At 34.2% G+C, this 17,159-nt stretch overlaps 1 protein-coding gene across 1 annotated transcript; it reads right to left on the bottom strand.

Moving 5' to 3' along the window:
- Positions 1–15,384: 15,384 nt before the first annotated feature.
- LOC142556491 (transcription factor IBH1-like) lies at positions 15,385–16,503 on the bottom strand. The gene has a single exon (XM_075667942.1). The coding sequence runs from the start codon at positions 16,080–16,082 to the stop codon at positions 15,597–15,599; it is 486 nt and encodes a 161-aa protein (XP_075524057.1). The 5' UTR covers positions 16,083–16,503; the 3' UTR covers positions 15,385–15,596.
- Positions 16,504–17,159: the final 656 nt, after the last annotated feature.

Genomic DNA, 17,159 nt, shown 5'->3' with positions numbered 1-17,159 from the left:
CAACTGAATTTCTGGTTTCAGTTCCTTCTTTGGATCGGAAACCTTGATTTTCCGTCCATCAGCAGATAGTCGAGACTGCATTTCTTCAGTGTCATGAGTTTTTACTTCAGAAAAGCTGACATAACCATCAGTTGGCAAAGAGAATATTTCTCCGGAAGCTTCTTCAGAAAGGAGTAGCAACTGATCATTGATAGTCACAGAGATAGTGTCATTAGCAGTGATAAATCCCTTCCGATAGAATTCATTGACCTCCTTGAGGTATATCATCTGAGAAGATTGTCCCAAGAACATCCTGAGACCTGCCGACTCAAGCTTTAGAAATACATTCTTAACGTCTGCTTCTTGAATCGATAGAACCGAGTTAAAATCGATGACCATCGCATTCAAGATATGGGCTGGGATCTGGTTTGCCATTTCGGAAAGTGTAGTGATCTGCAAATTGAAGAGAATAAGTTCTGAAATTTGTATACTCTTAGAAACTGATTGTAATTGTGAAGAGTAGAACTGAAGTGAAGCGGGAAAAATGCTTTTGTTCGTGACTGTTCAAATTCTGGACACGTGTCAGCCCGGGAAAAATTTTGAATAAAAATGTGTGCACGTGTGCTGTAATCGTGTGTATATAATATGCCACGTCATAAAAATTTAGTCACCTCATTTGATTTGGAATATAATAAGTTTTTAATTGGTTAACTTATGTGAGAAGATTTGTAAAATTTTCAAGCTGAACGATCAGTTGGGAAACTGGTTCAAGTCAGTTGAGAATTTACAAACGATTGTCTTCTCAGTTAACAGTCTTAAAAACTGACATTCCCCCTAAATTGGTGCATATAATAATTAAAGTAGTGCTACAAAATAATTTTAAGAGTCAGAGAGGTTATTGGTTTTGCTGAAACGTTGACGACTCTTCAGCTTTCTTGATATTCTGCTATAAATAGAAATGGCTCAATTAGTTTTAGACATATCATCCAAAATATTCAAGATAAAAAATGTCTGATACGGGTGACTCAAGTCTTTCTCCCTTTTCTGTGGAGGCCAGGAAGGCAGAGATAGAAGACGAAGTCTTCTATGAAAGTCTGCATTACTGGGAGCGATTGCAGGAGCTTGAGCTCTTATACAACTCTGGGGAGGCCACCACTCCTGAATTGGTGGCAGAACTGAATCAAGTGCGAAAGCACTTGAATATTGATGTGTGGGTGGACGTCTTCAAGGACGGGTCACATGTATCAGCTGATGCTCCGCAAGGAATTGAAGATCCTGAGGCGCATAGCTCATTCTCACAGCTTTCTCATGACTGCTCCTTCTTCTCTATCTGTTTGGCTGAAATTTTGGAAAATTGTTGTGGAGGAGAAGTATGATGATGTAATCCAGACCAACATTTATAAGTAATGAAATATTTATCTGGTTTTAACTCTAATTTTCTGCAAATGATATATTTCATCAGCTGTGATATGTAAACAAATGAACTGATGAGAGACTAACTGTCATAAGTTGATCATGAACTGGGACTATTTAAACAACTATTAATAGAATTCAAACTGGTGTCAGTTGACAATGAACAACTGATAACTTAAAGTCCTTGGTAAATGTGAAAGACGCATTGATTAACTTGAGACTCTTCAGCTTCTCCAACGTCATTTTCCTATAAATAAGATGATAGTGATAAAAATGTGATGCAATATCAGTTCAAAAATATTTCAATATGTCTGATTCTGATGCATGCAGCAGCACTCATGTTCATGTTACTGAGCAGTCAACCCCTCGTTTAAAAGATATCAAGAGAAAGATGGAGATATATGTTTTTCAGAAGGTAGTTTTCCTACCGATTCCTGCCGTGCCACCACCGGTTCTGTGATCCTGACCCCTTCGCCGTCATAAGCATTTGCTCCGACCATACTCCGACGAGTCAACCCGGCCGAGTCAGCGAGTCAACCCGGCCGAGTCAGCGAGTCAACCCGCCAGCATACGTCCTTCGATTTTTTTTGTAGGAAACTCCGAATTCGGTTATGTCAACTGTTCTGAAACCCTCTCGACGAATTCTTTCAATCCATATGTTTATCTCTAGACTTTCCATTTTTGGAAAATATCTCGAAAAATCTCGTTAAACGCGTTTCTTGTATTGCTTATCGGATTTTTATGGAATTTTATTAAGGAAACAATTAATATTGACCTATATTGTTGGGATTGTACTTATCTGATATAAGTTGACTTAAGCTTCTGATTTAAGGTGAAATATTTGATTTGGGGACAATAAATTATTTATGGGAAGAAAAAAAAGAAACTAGTATGTGAAAATCTGAGACAAGAGTTATAATAAGTTTTGGATATTCCAATATGGAAGTTGATTTTGGGCAATAGTTAAATGTGTAAACATTAATTTGGGTTCTTAAAGAATGCTAAGCGTTAACTTTAAATATGCATAATTTTGGGTTACCTTGTCTAAAAGGAAGTTGGGAAACAATATCTTAAAGTTTAAGTAATTTATATTATTTTGGGATAACTCGTAGATTACGATCTTATATGAATAAAATAAGTTATGAGATTATTGCTGGATATTGAGGAAAGTAAGGTTTAGTGCAAGTAAGATTTAATAAAAGCATTAATTGATGATTAATTTCATTTATACAAGGTTGAATAAGATTTTATTTTCTCACGACTGAGTTATAATTTTTAGGATTTAAATCAATAGGGTATAGATTGATATTGAATTAAGTTCCAAGATTTTATATGGGTTTTTAGTTTTGAGATAGTAATCGTGATAATTTCAAGATAGAATAAAATCATCATCTATTCGTATATATTCAGTGCCGACTTGATTCAAAGCACTTTGGTAAGATTTCGACGTCATCATATGGATGGATTGGTTATCTAAGAGCAGTGCAATAGCAGATTGCCGGAGTAAAAAAAAAAAAAATTTCAAACTCCGAAACGCGAACCAAGAAGAAATAAGGTATCATGGCAATGCCAAGAGACAGAAATACATTCTTTCTGCTTCCCAGACTTGGAAAGCCATTAAATCAGGCAAAAAAAAAAAAGTTTACCTAGCAATGGTGAACAAAGTGCAGGAAAAAATTGAGCTCAAGCTGGAAGATACCCTAATAATGCGAGAATTTCCGAACGTTTTTCTAGAAGAACTCCCAGGGATAGTCCCGGACCGCGAAGTTGAGTTCGAAATTAATCTGGTCCCTGGTGCAGCACCAATTTCAAAAGCACCTTACCGAATGACGCCAACTGAACTCCAAGAGCCAAAGGAACAACTCCAAGAATTGCCAGACAAGAAGCAATTTCAACTGGGTACGTCTCCATAAGGAACTCCAGTACTTATTGTGAATAAGGAAGACAGATGTATGAGATTATGTATAGATTATAGAGAACTCAATAAGATCACAATCGAGAATAAATATCTTCTTCCAATGATAGACGATTCTTTTCGATCAACTTAAAGAAGTTACAACATTTTCCAAGCTTGACCTGAGAAGATGCTACTACCAATGGAAGGTCAGGGCTGAAGATATTCTCAAAACAGCTTTTCGGACAAGATATGAGCATTATGAGTTCATAGTGATGCCTTTTGGACTGACCAACGCGCCTGCAGCCTTCATGGACCTAATGAATAGAGTTTTCAAGCCATTCCTGGATCAGTTCATAGTAGTATTTATTGACGACATCCTCGTCTATTCTTCCAACGAACATGATCACGAAGAGCATCTCCGCATTGCACTTCAGACCTTGAGAGAGAAGGAACTCTACGCTAAGTTTAAGAAATTTGAGTTCTGGTTAAAGAGTGTATCCTTTTTAGGACACGTAATCTCTGAAGCAGGAGTTTCAGTGGATCCCAAGAAAGTCGAGGCAAATTACAGAGTGGCCAAAACCTAAGAACTCCACAGACATCAGGAGCTTTCTTGGACTGGCAGGTTATTACAGAAAGTTTGTCGATTTTTCCTCAATCGCCATACCACTGACTAAACTCATTCAGAAGAATTCCAAGTTCGTCTGGGACGATGGTTGCGAGAAAAGTTTTCAGACGTTAAAAGAAAAGCTCGCATCCACGCCAGTACTAATCTTACCCACTGAAGATAAGGAATTCACCATCTACAGCGACGCATCTAAGGAAGGTTTGGGATGTGTACTCATGCAAGAGGGAAGAGTAATAGCCTACGCATCAAGGCAGTTGAAACCGCACGAGCAGAACTACCCTACGCATGATCTGGAGCTAGCAGCAATTGTATTTGCCTTAAAAATTTGGAGGCACTATCTCTATGGCGCCAAGTGCGAAATTTTCACAGATCACCAGAGCCTCAAATACCTGTTCACCCAAAAGGAACTTAACATGAGGCAAAGACGGTGGATCGAACTCCTGAAGGATTACGACCTGACAATCAGTTACCACCCGGGTAAAGCGAACAAGGTGGCCGATGCTCTGAGTCGGAAAAATGAGAGCAAAATTACTCTGGCTTCACTCTCCGCGAGACCATGTCTGCAAGAGACCGTCAAGTTAAACCAGGATCGAGACCCTGAGCTAAAGAAACTTAGGGGACAAGTCGAAAGCGGGAAGTCTCAAGATCTACAAACTGATGACAAAGGAGTCATGTGGATGAAAGGGCGACTGTGTGTACCAGAATGCGATAACCTTCGCCAAGAAATACTGTCAGAAGCACACAAATCCAAGTTTTCAGTCCATCCAGGGAGTACGAAGATGTACAGAGATATTAAAAGCAATTTTTGGTGGAATGGAATGAAAAGAGACAGTGGCAGAATTTGTCTCTAAATGCCAAGTGTGTCAACAGGTCAAAGCAGAGCACCAACAACCTGGAGGATTATTGCAACCGTTGGAGATACCTGAGTGGAAGTGGGAACACATCTCCATGGACTTTGTGGTGGGGTTACCAAAGTCGAGGCAAGGTCAAGACGGAATATGGGTAATTGTAGATAGACTTACAAAATCTGCACACTTCCTACCCGTCCGTATGAACTATAATCTGGACAAGTTGGCTACACTGTATATGGATAATATTGTACGAATTCATGGAGTACCAGTGAGCATCCTGTCTGACAGAGACCCAAGATTCGTCTCACGTTTTTGGAAGAGCTTTCAGGGGGCCATGGGAACTAAAGTGACTCTTAGTACGGCCTATCACCCACAAACCGATGGCCAAACCGAGAGAACAATTCAAACCCTGGAAGACATGCTGCGAGCCTGCGCTCTAGAATTCAGTAGCAATTGGAGCAATCATCTACCATTGATCGAGTTTGCTTATAATAATAGTTATCACAACAGTATTGGGATGGCTCCATACGAAGCCCTGTATGGGAGAAAATGCCGATCACCCTTATATTGGGATGAAGTGGGAGAAAAAGCAATAGTAGGACCCGAACTCGTTCAGATAACAATAGGCAAGGTTACAGTAGTCCGAGAGAAACTCAAGGCAGCTCAAGATCGACAAAAGAGTTGGGCAGATCTGAATAGAAGGCCAGTGGAATTCAATATCGGCGAGAAGGCCTACGTAAAAGTCTCGCCTATGAAAGGATTGGTCCGATTCAGTAAAGCCGGGAAGCTGAACCCTCGTTATGTAGGACCCTTTGAGATTTTGGAAAAAGTGGGCACATTAGCATACAGATTGGCGCTGCCACCAAACATGCCTAGAATTCACAACGTTTTCCACGTGTCCCAACTACGGAAATACATCTCGGACCCAAGCCACGTGTTGGAAGAAGAACCGCTCATGATCGAAAGTAACTTGGGAGAAGAGCTGAAGTACGAAGAAGTTCCCATCAGAATTGTGGACACCAAGGACCAAGTACTAAGGCGACGTATCATTCCCTACGTCAAGGTACAATGGTCTAACCACATGGAAAGAGAAGCCACGTAGGAGCTAGAAGAAAGGATGAGGGACCAATACTCGTACCTCTTCGGAGACCAAGTCAACCCAAGTTTCGAGGACGAAACTTCCCATAAGGAGGGAGGGATGTAAAATCCAAGAATTTTAAGTTTTATCACGATAGTATATTTTGGATACCAGGATTTATCTCATTTGAGGATGTGAGATTTGTAAGATTTTACCAAGATTGAGTGAATAATAATATCGTGTATATTATTATTTGAAATTTCGCAGATAAATGCCTAAGATTTGAGTTGATATAGAGATACCGGGATAAAAATCAGGCAAAGGATAATAAAATCCCTAGAATTCGAAATTTATAGTGTATATATTTGAGAATTTCGAAAATTGAGAGATAAAAGATTTAGAGTTCGAATTTATATCACGGATAGATCACGATTCTCGATTAAAGATTTGATTCTGATTCAAACGCGATATCACTCGATCACGATAGCAGCCAACCCCTATAAATAGGAGGACCATGTAGACTCGAAAATCACACCACATATCACACCAAATTTTCGAAAATTTGTGCTCTAGTCTCCTTAGGAGTTTTCGAGCGCAGCGAAGCCCTGCCGCCGTCCAACCAGTGAAGTAGGAATTTCGAAGAACCCTAGCCTTTTTACGTTTTTCATCAAGAATTTAAGGTAAGTGGGCTTGTTTTAAATTATTGAATTTCGATGCATATATTTTCGGTTTTATAAAAATTCGGGCGAGTACAATTCTTCTTCTACACCCTTCTGGTTACGATATTTTGCATGAATAAATGTTTTGACACTGTGAGAATTCAACTTGATATGGGTGGGAATCCCAATCATACGTACTCTTACGTGGTGGGGGAGATAACCGCTATACAGGCTCGTCCCCTTAGAGGAGTAAAAATTAGGGACTGATATCAGTAAACCATTGAAAGTAGATGAATCTCAGTGTCGGGTTAATGATGCGTACGTGATAAGAATTATGTTTGCATGGTATGTATATTTCGAAATTGCATGTTGTTTTGTTGTACTCGAACGGCCCCCACTTGCTGAGTATTTCCCAAAATACTCACCCCTTACAACATTTCCAGATAAATCCGAAGAGCAGATTGAAGAAGAAGAATCGGAACAATTTTGGGGCTGGTGAATTGTTTTAATCTCGAGAGTTGCTAGTAAAGAGGTTTCTGAATTTTGGTACTCAAGTTTTATGTAAAAACGTTTCCGCATTTATTTCATTAGTTATTTCAGTTGTAAAGACTTTGATTTTTGAGATTATGATTAATAAACTGGTATTTCGGTTTATACTATGCTACGAGGCTGGTTGTTTCAATTGTGTGATTGTTAAACGACGCCGGTGTCAAATCCTGAGTTTCGGGGCGTGACAGAGGTTGTCCTTCAGAAATAAGAGTTTACAACCCACATGAAAAGAAACTGGACTCAAGAACTATAAGTGCATATTTCATCGGATATGCCAAAAAATCCGAAGGATACAGATTCTATTGTCCATCTCACAATACTAGGATTTCAGAATAAAGAAATGCAAAATTTATTGAGAATGACTTGATTAGTGGGAGTGATAATTCCAATGACATATTTTTTTAGAAAGATCAAACTAATGCACAATCCTCTTATTCAAATGATAGATTTGTCGTTATTCACACCTCTTAGGGCCAAACAGGTCTTAGACAAACATTTACTTAAGTAACACAATCACTGATGAAAATGCAGTAGATCAAGTTGTTACCGATGAACAACAAGAATTTTTTTATCAACAAAACAAACTAAGGATATTTATTAGAATCAGAAGATAATGATATCTAGTGATTATTTTTTGTATTTCAAACCGAAAATGATCCTAAAGTATTTTTACAAAACATGAGTTATGATGAGTAAAAACTATGGTTTAATGCTATGAAACAGGAGACAAATTCTATGGAGCTTAATGGATTCTGGGATCTTGTTCAGTTGTCTGATGTATAAAAGCCATTGGATGTAAATGGGTCTTCAAAACTCAAGTAAGACTCGTCACTAAATGATTCACTGAGCAGGAAGAAATCGATTACAAGGAAAATTGTTCTCATGTATCTAAGAAAGATTATCCCATTATCATTCTAGCATTAGTTGCACATTTTGGCTTAGATTTACATCAAATGAATGTGAAAACGACTTTTTTAAATGAAGAACTAGAGGAAGAAGGTTTATATGAACCAACCTGAATGATTCTTCATCTTGAAATAGAAAATGTTTTTATTAAATAATTGTTTTTAATTATTTAAAATAGGAGTGATGTTTTTTCATATTTTTGAAAATAAGGGGTTTTGAGGTGATTTTATATGCCGGGACGTAAATTTTATCGGTGTTGGTTTTTCAACAAAAATGCGAACGTTTTGTCAACCCGGCTAATAAATTCACAAACTTTATTAAACAAAATTATTTAATATTTTTAATTAAACACTAATGGGCTAAATGGGCCTAATTAACATTGTTAATGGGCCTAAGCTAGCAATTAAAGTTTAAATAAGATTTTAAGCAATATTTAAACTAAAATCCCCCAACAATCAAACACTTTCTCCCCAAGCACACACATCACACACGAAGGATTTGAAGAGAAAGTTTTGGCTATTGCTAGGAAAATTCAAGCCAAGGTCCTCCTCCTCGTCGTTCTTCAATCGTAATTGAAAAATCTTGCGTAAAATACGCAAAGACAAGCATATTTCTTCCCTTAAAACATCGTCACACCATAATAATTGTTAAGCATAATTTTTAAGAAAAAACATGGCACACAAACTGAATTTTCGAAACTACATGTACATGTGTTCTAAACTTGGATTATTTGAGTTCAAATTCATGTTTTAGTTGTGTTAAAGAGACTGCCATGATTAGGACATGCTTAGACATTGTTTTACATGAGTTTAGAGTCTTAGAATTCAAGCAAACCACCATACACGATCATGAATACAAGCTGGTGTGTAAATTCTGTCATGGTGATATTGGGGGTTCGGATCTTCGATCATGGAGGCTTGGCTTGGTCTTGGCGTGTGGTCAGGGCTAGCCAGGGACGTGGTTGACTCGAGGGAAGAGTCCTAGCCATGCTAGGACTCGAGTTAAGTGGGCTAGGAGGAGTCTTTCCCAACAAGGACACCTACCTGAGAGTCTTCAAGTCATGCGCAGGGTTGCGCTGGCTTGCAGGGAGGAAGGGGCTCGATCTGTGGTTCAGGGGCTAGGCTAGGGTGAGTCCTAAGAGTCCTAGGAAGGTGCTTGAGAGGTTCGTACAGAGGGCTGGGCTCGCTGGTTAGGTCCTAGGTGCACAACAAGAGTCCTTGTTGTAAAGGGTTTCTCGGCAAGCGGGTAGGTTGGTTGGGGGCTTCGGTTTTTTGGTTTGGGATGGTTCCTAAGGGTTCCAAGTGTCTAGTAGGGTGCCTAAGGGGGTTGGTCAGGGTTTGGGCTAGCATGGTTCGAGGATGGCTCGAGAAAATCGAACCATGGCTCGGGGTCGAAATATGTAGGTCAAGCTAGGGTTTCTAGTGATCAAATTAATCGAAACACAGCTCATAGGGGTCGACTCATGGTTCACGAGGGCTAAAATAATATAAAAAGTCTAAGTTTTGAATTTAGGAATTTTTTATTGAAGTTTGGGATTTTTCGGAATTAAAATGCATTCAAAACGACTAATTACGAATTAATTAAAAAGTCTAGTATTTAAGCTAAATAAAATTATGGAAATTTTAATTTATGCTTAAATAATTATTTGGGACATGTTAGAGTCAATGAAATTAAGAAAAAGTCAAAAACGTGAAATTTTACGCCTAGGTGTAAAACGATCATTTTACACCCGAAAATTAGTAAACATCATGGCAGTGCTCTAATTGTTGTTTTATATGTTAATATAATTATTTTAAATGATTATGAATTTTTATATGTTAAATTGTGATTGCAATTGTTAAATAAGACAATTACTTGGTTATTTCATTTTGTTAATTAGATTAATATAGTTCGACATAGTATATTGACAGACTAGGGAATCCCATCAAAAGCATGACTTAATAATTGAAATTTGTCTAATCAATCTCCGTGGATTGATACTCGTATTTCGTACAATATATTATAACTTCACTTGTGCACTCGCAATTCATTCGAGCATAAAATTTTATTTTATTTTTATTTAGGATTTAATGTGCAAAAAAAATCACGTGTGTATGGTTGAAGAGTTCCATTTCAAGGTTTAGAGTTATTTATTATATATCTAGGCCACTAAGAATATTTTGTGACAATTCAGCTGCTGTTTTATGGCTAGAAATAACAAAAGTGAGTCGAAGCAAGCACATCGATATTAAGTATTTATCCATACGAGAACGTGTTAAAAATAAGAAACTACTTATCGACACATTAGTACTAAATTAATGATTTCAGATCCTTTTACTAAAGGCATACCACAATTGAAATTTAAGGATCATACAGAAAGGATGAGAGTTGGTTCATTTATGTAATTGTTTTGTAAGAACAAATTAATGAAACTATGATGTGATATATTCTCATATTTATTATGCATACATTCATATATTCAAGAAATATCAATAAAGTTATATCTCGAATAAACATATGATTTCTTCATTAAATTAAACTTACAAGATAATACTCACTTTTAGATGATATATTGTCATGATTCATGTATTTTGTTTTCTCCTATTGTGAATGGGATGTGTATGGCCAAGAGGGAGAATGTATGAAAAATGACCCATATCAATTACATTCAAAAGAAAAATAAGTTGCATCGGCAACGACGACGACCATAGCCTGCATTTTTTACAAACAGTACACGTGTTGTGCGCGCCTCAACTTTAGAAAATTGAGATGCGCATGCGCCTATTATTTTTGACTCTCGAGCTCTAGCAATCATCCATTGATGATATGAAAAGCTTATTAATACCAACGATTGAGGTTTCTAAGCACACAGCTCATATGAACAAAATTACAATATATACAAAGATAGTTGAAGTGCTTAGAAAGCTTCAATCGAAGGAAAACAAAATACTACAAATTATTCGATAGCCGGAGATAACACTCGATCCACTTTCACATATTTGTTTATCTTATTCATAGACGTATATAAACATTCTTTTGGAGAAAAAATCTAACAATATATAGACAAAGAACTAGTAATTCTCATAGTCTATCTAACGAAGGCTGTCCAATGGGTGGCAAATCATGAAATAAATTTTTAGTGACCTGTGATCTCAAAGTTTGCTTCTTTCTGTTCTCCGACCGATCGCAAAAGATGGGTATCCACCTAGTTTGCTAGAAATCGGTAACTTTGTTATACAGTTGCCGCGTATAGACATCATCATGCATGAATAGGCGTTCATATGAGATATAGTTGCTGTTTGTTACAAGACAAGATTGAATTCTATCCACGGCTAACAACGTGAAATAAAATCTGTTAACCCTTCTATATATGGTTTATTTTCACAGTCGAATAGTTTTTATAAGCGGTAGATCGACTGATCGACGCTCGATCTAATAAGTTTTGAAATTTTTTTTGGTAATTTTTTTTTGAAAAAATTATAAGTTGCATGTCAAAATATCGATTATTGTCTAAATATATTGTTTAGATATCTTACAATAAAAATTTCTACATATCTTATAATATTATACACGAAAAACATTAAGGCAAAAACTTGTGTGAGACGGTCTCACGGGTTGTATTTTATGATACGGATCTCTTATTTGTATCATCTATGAAAAATATTACTTTTTATGCTAAGAGTATTACATTTTATACATTGTGAATATCGGTAAGGTTGATCCGTCTCACAAATAAAAATTCATGAGACCGCATGACAAGTGACCTACTCAAACATTAATTAACCATTATACAACGTATTAGGATTGTTTTATGATTTATTCATATAAGTTGGAGAAATGTTGTATAGCTGGCTGAAAGCTAATTAAACATCCTTTCGATATTCCCTTCCACAATTATTGAAGTTGGTAATACACACTTTGCCTAACTTTTTCTAATTGCGCATTCTCACGACTTTTAAAACGATCGAGGTTGCTTCAAGAAAAATTGTAAATTTCGTCTTTTATATATTTCTCTTTACGATTTTGGTTTTTTGTCTTACGAAATTTCAGTTTTTTTTTTAATTTTAAATTTTAGTATTTTTCTACGTGGTGCTGATATAGCGTCGGTGTGACGTTAATGTATTCAATGACATGTAAGTACTACTATGGAAAATGATTAAAATCGTAAAAAAATTACCGAAATTGCCCAAAATTTGAAATTAACATACATGACTAAAATTTAAATCTAATCGCAAATAACTAAACATAGACGATGAAAAACAGTTTTCCTAAAATTTAAAAAATGAGAAAATCTAATATTGTCACTATATATCGATTTATTTACCATTGTTATCCTTCAATTGGTTAAAATTTTGCATTAATGCAATAATTTGTTTGTTTGTTTATTTGTTTTTTTAGCTTTGCATATTCAGTCTCACTTTCGTTCAAGTTCTAAATTTCGGTCGAACATGTCTGTACTTTGGATAAAAATCAGACTAGCTACACAAAATTATCAATTTATAATATCAAGACAAAATTTTGACAAACTAATGAACCAAACCTCTACCTAGGTCAATTTATAAGAATATGGTTTTTGAAATCATACCATTAAAAAATAGCTTCAATAATGTAAATGCAGCCCAACACATGCATAATATATAAATATAATGTAGAGTTAATATAGAATGCTATAACATGAGGCATAGAAATATAAATTAAAAACGGGAAAATTATAATATTGATCATGTAATTTTTTCATTTTATGTTTAGTCCAAAATATTTTAAGTTACAGTGTAAGTGCAGTAAGTTGGTTTTTGTTCTCTTTTACTATTTTTTTCACCGCGGTACTAATGCAACTTTGAAAAATAATGACGTGATATTAGAAATTGACGATGTGATATTAAAAGTTGGTAACTTGGCGCTGGAAATTGATGATATGTCCGACATCACATCATTTTTTGTAAAAAATAAGTAAATGTGAAAATAAGACCAATTTACTAGACTAAAACCACAAATCGAAAGTTTTTAGGAGTAAAATGGACAAGTTAATATAGGACCAAAGTCGTAATTTTCTCATTTAAATATGCGTAATAATTCCGTAAAATATTTTATGCTTTCATTATAGTTTCATGAGAATCCTCTCTAATAATATATTAGAAGAAATGCTCAAGATAATTAATCAAAAATATGAGAGACTTACCCTAATTTGTTTCACATTCAAAGAATTAGAATCTATGGTGTGATCGTGAGAATAGAATTTATTCTCTCAAAGAAGAATCTTGTTGACAATTGTGAACACAGACCTAAAAATAAGTCTATCAATCATGTTTAATTTATTCCTAAAAATTAGCCAGTTAAATATTTATATAAATTTATTTATATTTATTAATAAAGTTCTTCAACATAGATATAAAAAGCAAAAGAAACAAATGTCAAGAATAATTCTGATTATAATATAGAAAATATTGAAAATCCTATATTTTACAGGGCATATAGGAATTATATCCAATTATGAATCTAGCTAAAATAAAATAAAATCAATCTAATAAAATAATAGAAAATAAATTACACATTATAATCGTTGTGAATTCATATAAAAGAAGAAAAAATACTCAATTAATAAAATATATATGAGAAGCAAATAATTTAGCTAATTAAGTTTATATATATTTTCCAATAACTTATAACTCGTTTGTCACCAAAGTCCCAAATTTTAGATGAAGTTTCGAGTTCGAAACTCTGTTGTAACAACCATCATATAATTAAAATCAGGAAGATTTTATCTAATAATCATTTTCATCTCAATTTGTCAAATTGAAAGCACATTCTGTGATACATACAAAAAGCATTCATATGACATTTACAAAACAAATCTAAAAAAAAATCGATTTTCTCAAACTTTTTAAGTAAATCAAATATAATTTTAATAAAAAATTTGAATAAAATCGATAATATCATTAATTTTATTCTTTTAAAAATCATAAGAAATAAATAAAACAACAAATTACAATAAAGCATAACACAATACACCTGCTCCGTGTTACATTAAAAGCGTAAGGAACAATTACTGAAACCCCTCTTTAAATTTTTTCACATAAAATAGTCGCGACAATCAATTTTTTTGCTCTAAAATCCATATTTTATATTTTTGTACTATAAATGAAATATGTCAAAACTTATTAATAATGTTCAAAATCAAACTTGACTTAAACGCAATTAATTTCAACAAGACCTTTTCTGTCTAACTGGATGTTTCTTGAATTATTTAATTAATGTTAAGTTAAGTTTAATAATAAACCCAATTATTTATAATTAATGTTAAGTTAAGTTTAATAATAAACCCAATTATTTAAAAAATATAAATAAAATAGAATAAATATATATGAAAAAGTCGTGCTCTCTTGATAGAATTCAATATGTTAGAAATAATTTATAAGAATTAGTTTTAAAGAATACAAGATTATGCTATATTATATTTTGTAATTCAAGGAAAAGCAATTTCTATATATTAAGACTTTGAAATATATTAATAAGTGAAAAGTTGACAATTTATTTTAATAAATACTTAGTGAAAGACATTTTGGAAAAAAAAACGTGTGTGTCGTTGGTTGCAGTGAGAGAGGAAGAACTATAAAAATAGCTTACAAATAGAGAGATAAATAGATACCCTGAAATAAAAATTAATGACATCTATATCTATGAAATAAGTCGCATGATCCATAAAAATAATATTTTTGGCATGGATCGGGTCGGATAGGAAATCAGTCTCACGAAACTGATACGTGAAACGGTCTCATAAGAGTTTTTGTTTTCTTTAATAGATTAATTTTGTAGAATACACCTACTTATGCGTGTACATATATGGAAATAAAATTTAATCAAAACCTTAATCACAAAAAGAAAAAAAGGAACAAGAAAACTATGTTTTTAATTAAATAAATATGGTATAGCAGTATAGGTAGAATTCAAATTCATGATTTAATTTATCTATTTACAAATTGTATTGCAGAATTTTTTTTTCATAAACATAGAAATCTCTGTATATTGATTTCTTGTTTAATAGGGATTAAATATTTTGTTAAGAAAAATTTAAAAGTTCAAATAAATTAAATGAAACATGAAATTCTATGAAATCAACATTAATCCAAACAAAATCATTCCCAATTTTAAAAATATTTTACTAAAGAGAGACTGGTAAAATAAATAAACCATCAATTTCAGCAAAAATATAGAGCAAAACATATATTTATTTATAACCAAAGAGGTAAAAAAACAAAAAAAGAAAGAAAAAACATCCCATGAAATTTAATCTAAGATCTATAGCGCAGTATCCTCTTTTCTTCCTTTTTTTTTGCTTTTTCTGGACAAATTGAGTACTAAAAAAGTGGTATTAATTAATAACAAATATCAGTCAAATATTTTTCTGTAAACCAATTATAATAATAAAAAATTGTAAATATGCACAAGAATAAAAGAAAAAAAATCCAGTGCGTATTTATAGACTCACAAAAGTAACTTCATGTATCTGTACAGCCAAGAAACTAAAATCAATCCTTCAGGAAGAAGAGAAAAGAGACTAAAACCAACACTTATTTTAATTACCCTATATTTATTTCTCAGACAAATACAAAGGTAGGGTAAAAGTATACATATATATAATATATGTATATGCATGCAAAGCTCAGTTTGAATAAAGATCGATAATATTTTTCATCACTTTTACCTGGGCTCTGAGGCACTTTATGTAGTGACCAGTTTCATTCAACAATCTGTAAAATTCCATCCCTTCTCCTCCCGGGACGAGCTCCCGGAGACTGTTTTCTTGCTCTGAACCCATTTCTCTGTGGTTTCTTGGTTTAAGCACAGTTCTTTTCTTCAGAAGACCGGTCCTACTACCCAGTCTCTTCATCAAATTACTACCCATCTTGCGGTTTCGGATCTTTCGAAGAAGGGCTCGCGCCCACGCCCGTTTCGGCCCTACCGAAGAAGCCATGGATGCATAGGCCGCAGCTCTTACCTTACGATATCTCTTGTATCTGTCAGCCATGGAAACAGATGAAGAAGCTCTATCCATGCTCAGTTTCTTGAGGGCCAGGACGAATCGATGAGCAAACCTAGTTTTAATGGAACTAGGGTTTCTGAGTGAAGAAATATGATCAGAAGTCATGGGATTAATGGAGGGCAAGAAACAAGAAATGTGTCGTACAAGTGAAAAAAAAAAACTTTAGGGTTTTCAGAGATTAGCTTTGTTTCTAACGAAATCTAGCTTTTGCTGTGGATTTGATCGTAAAGTGGTGTATATATTTGGAGGTTCTTTAATATTATTTCTACCCTTAAAAGTAAAGATTTTCTTCTGACTCAAAGGGACCTCCTCTGCACAGTCTTCTGACACAAGCTCTCTCTCTTGACAATAACAAACTAAATGTAGGATAAATTTTTTTTTTTCTATCTTAAAATAATAATTATATATTGTATATTTCTTTTCCGAGAGAGAATGTGATGAAGGAAATGTGAAAGGAAGAACGTGTGAAGGGAATGAAGAAAAAGAAGAATATTAGGGAAGAGAATGGATTGAGAATGGGAGGTGAGAATAATTCTAAGAGAATCAATCTTTAATGTGTGATTTTTAAGTTTCTTTTTCATTAATAAATAAGAAGAGAGGTGTTCGTTCAAATACCGATTTAATAAGTTGAGTAGGTCTCTTGTGATATGGTCTCACGAATCTTTGTCTGTGAGATGAGTCAAACTTATGGATATTCAAAAAAAAAAAAGTAATACTCTTAGCATAATAAGTAATAATTTTTCATAGATGACCCAAATAAGATATATGTCTCACAAAATACGAATCGTGAGACCGTCTCACACAAATTTTTACCAAATTATATAGTTTTGACCTAACTATAACACGTTAAAAAGCTCAAACCTACTAAATCTGATCAGTTTGTGATATTTTTTTTTTTCACGAGAAGTGGAAGAAGAGCTACGTCCAGGACATAACTTAATTAAATTATACAGAGGCAAAATTTCATTGTTAAAAATTTATAAATATATAGTAGTGATAATCTCTCTTCTTGACATTTCATCACAACATGTGAATTATATTGATGGATGAATTATGATATATAGTCTTTCGTCTTTCACTATCATAGGTTTGGATTGTGGAGATGAAAAGAGTGTGGGGTTGGATAAGGGCCAACCACCATATGGTTGCACATGGTTGCATTACCCCCACTTGAATGGTGGG

This window comes from Primulina tabacum, chromosome 9, assembly GCF_025594145.1.
Source record: "Primulina tabacum isolate GXHZ01 chromosome 9, ASM2559414v2, whole genome shotgun sequence".
Taxonomy (NCBI): domain Eukaryota; kingdom Viridiplantae; phylum Streptophyta; class Magnoliopsida; order Lamiales; family Gesneriaceae; genus Primulina; species Primulina tabacum.
The sequence above is the reverse complement of the archived record's forward strand: the minus strand, read 5'-3'. Positions and strand labels throughout refer to the sequence as shown.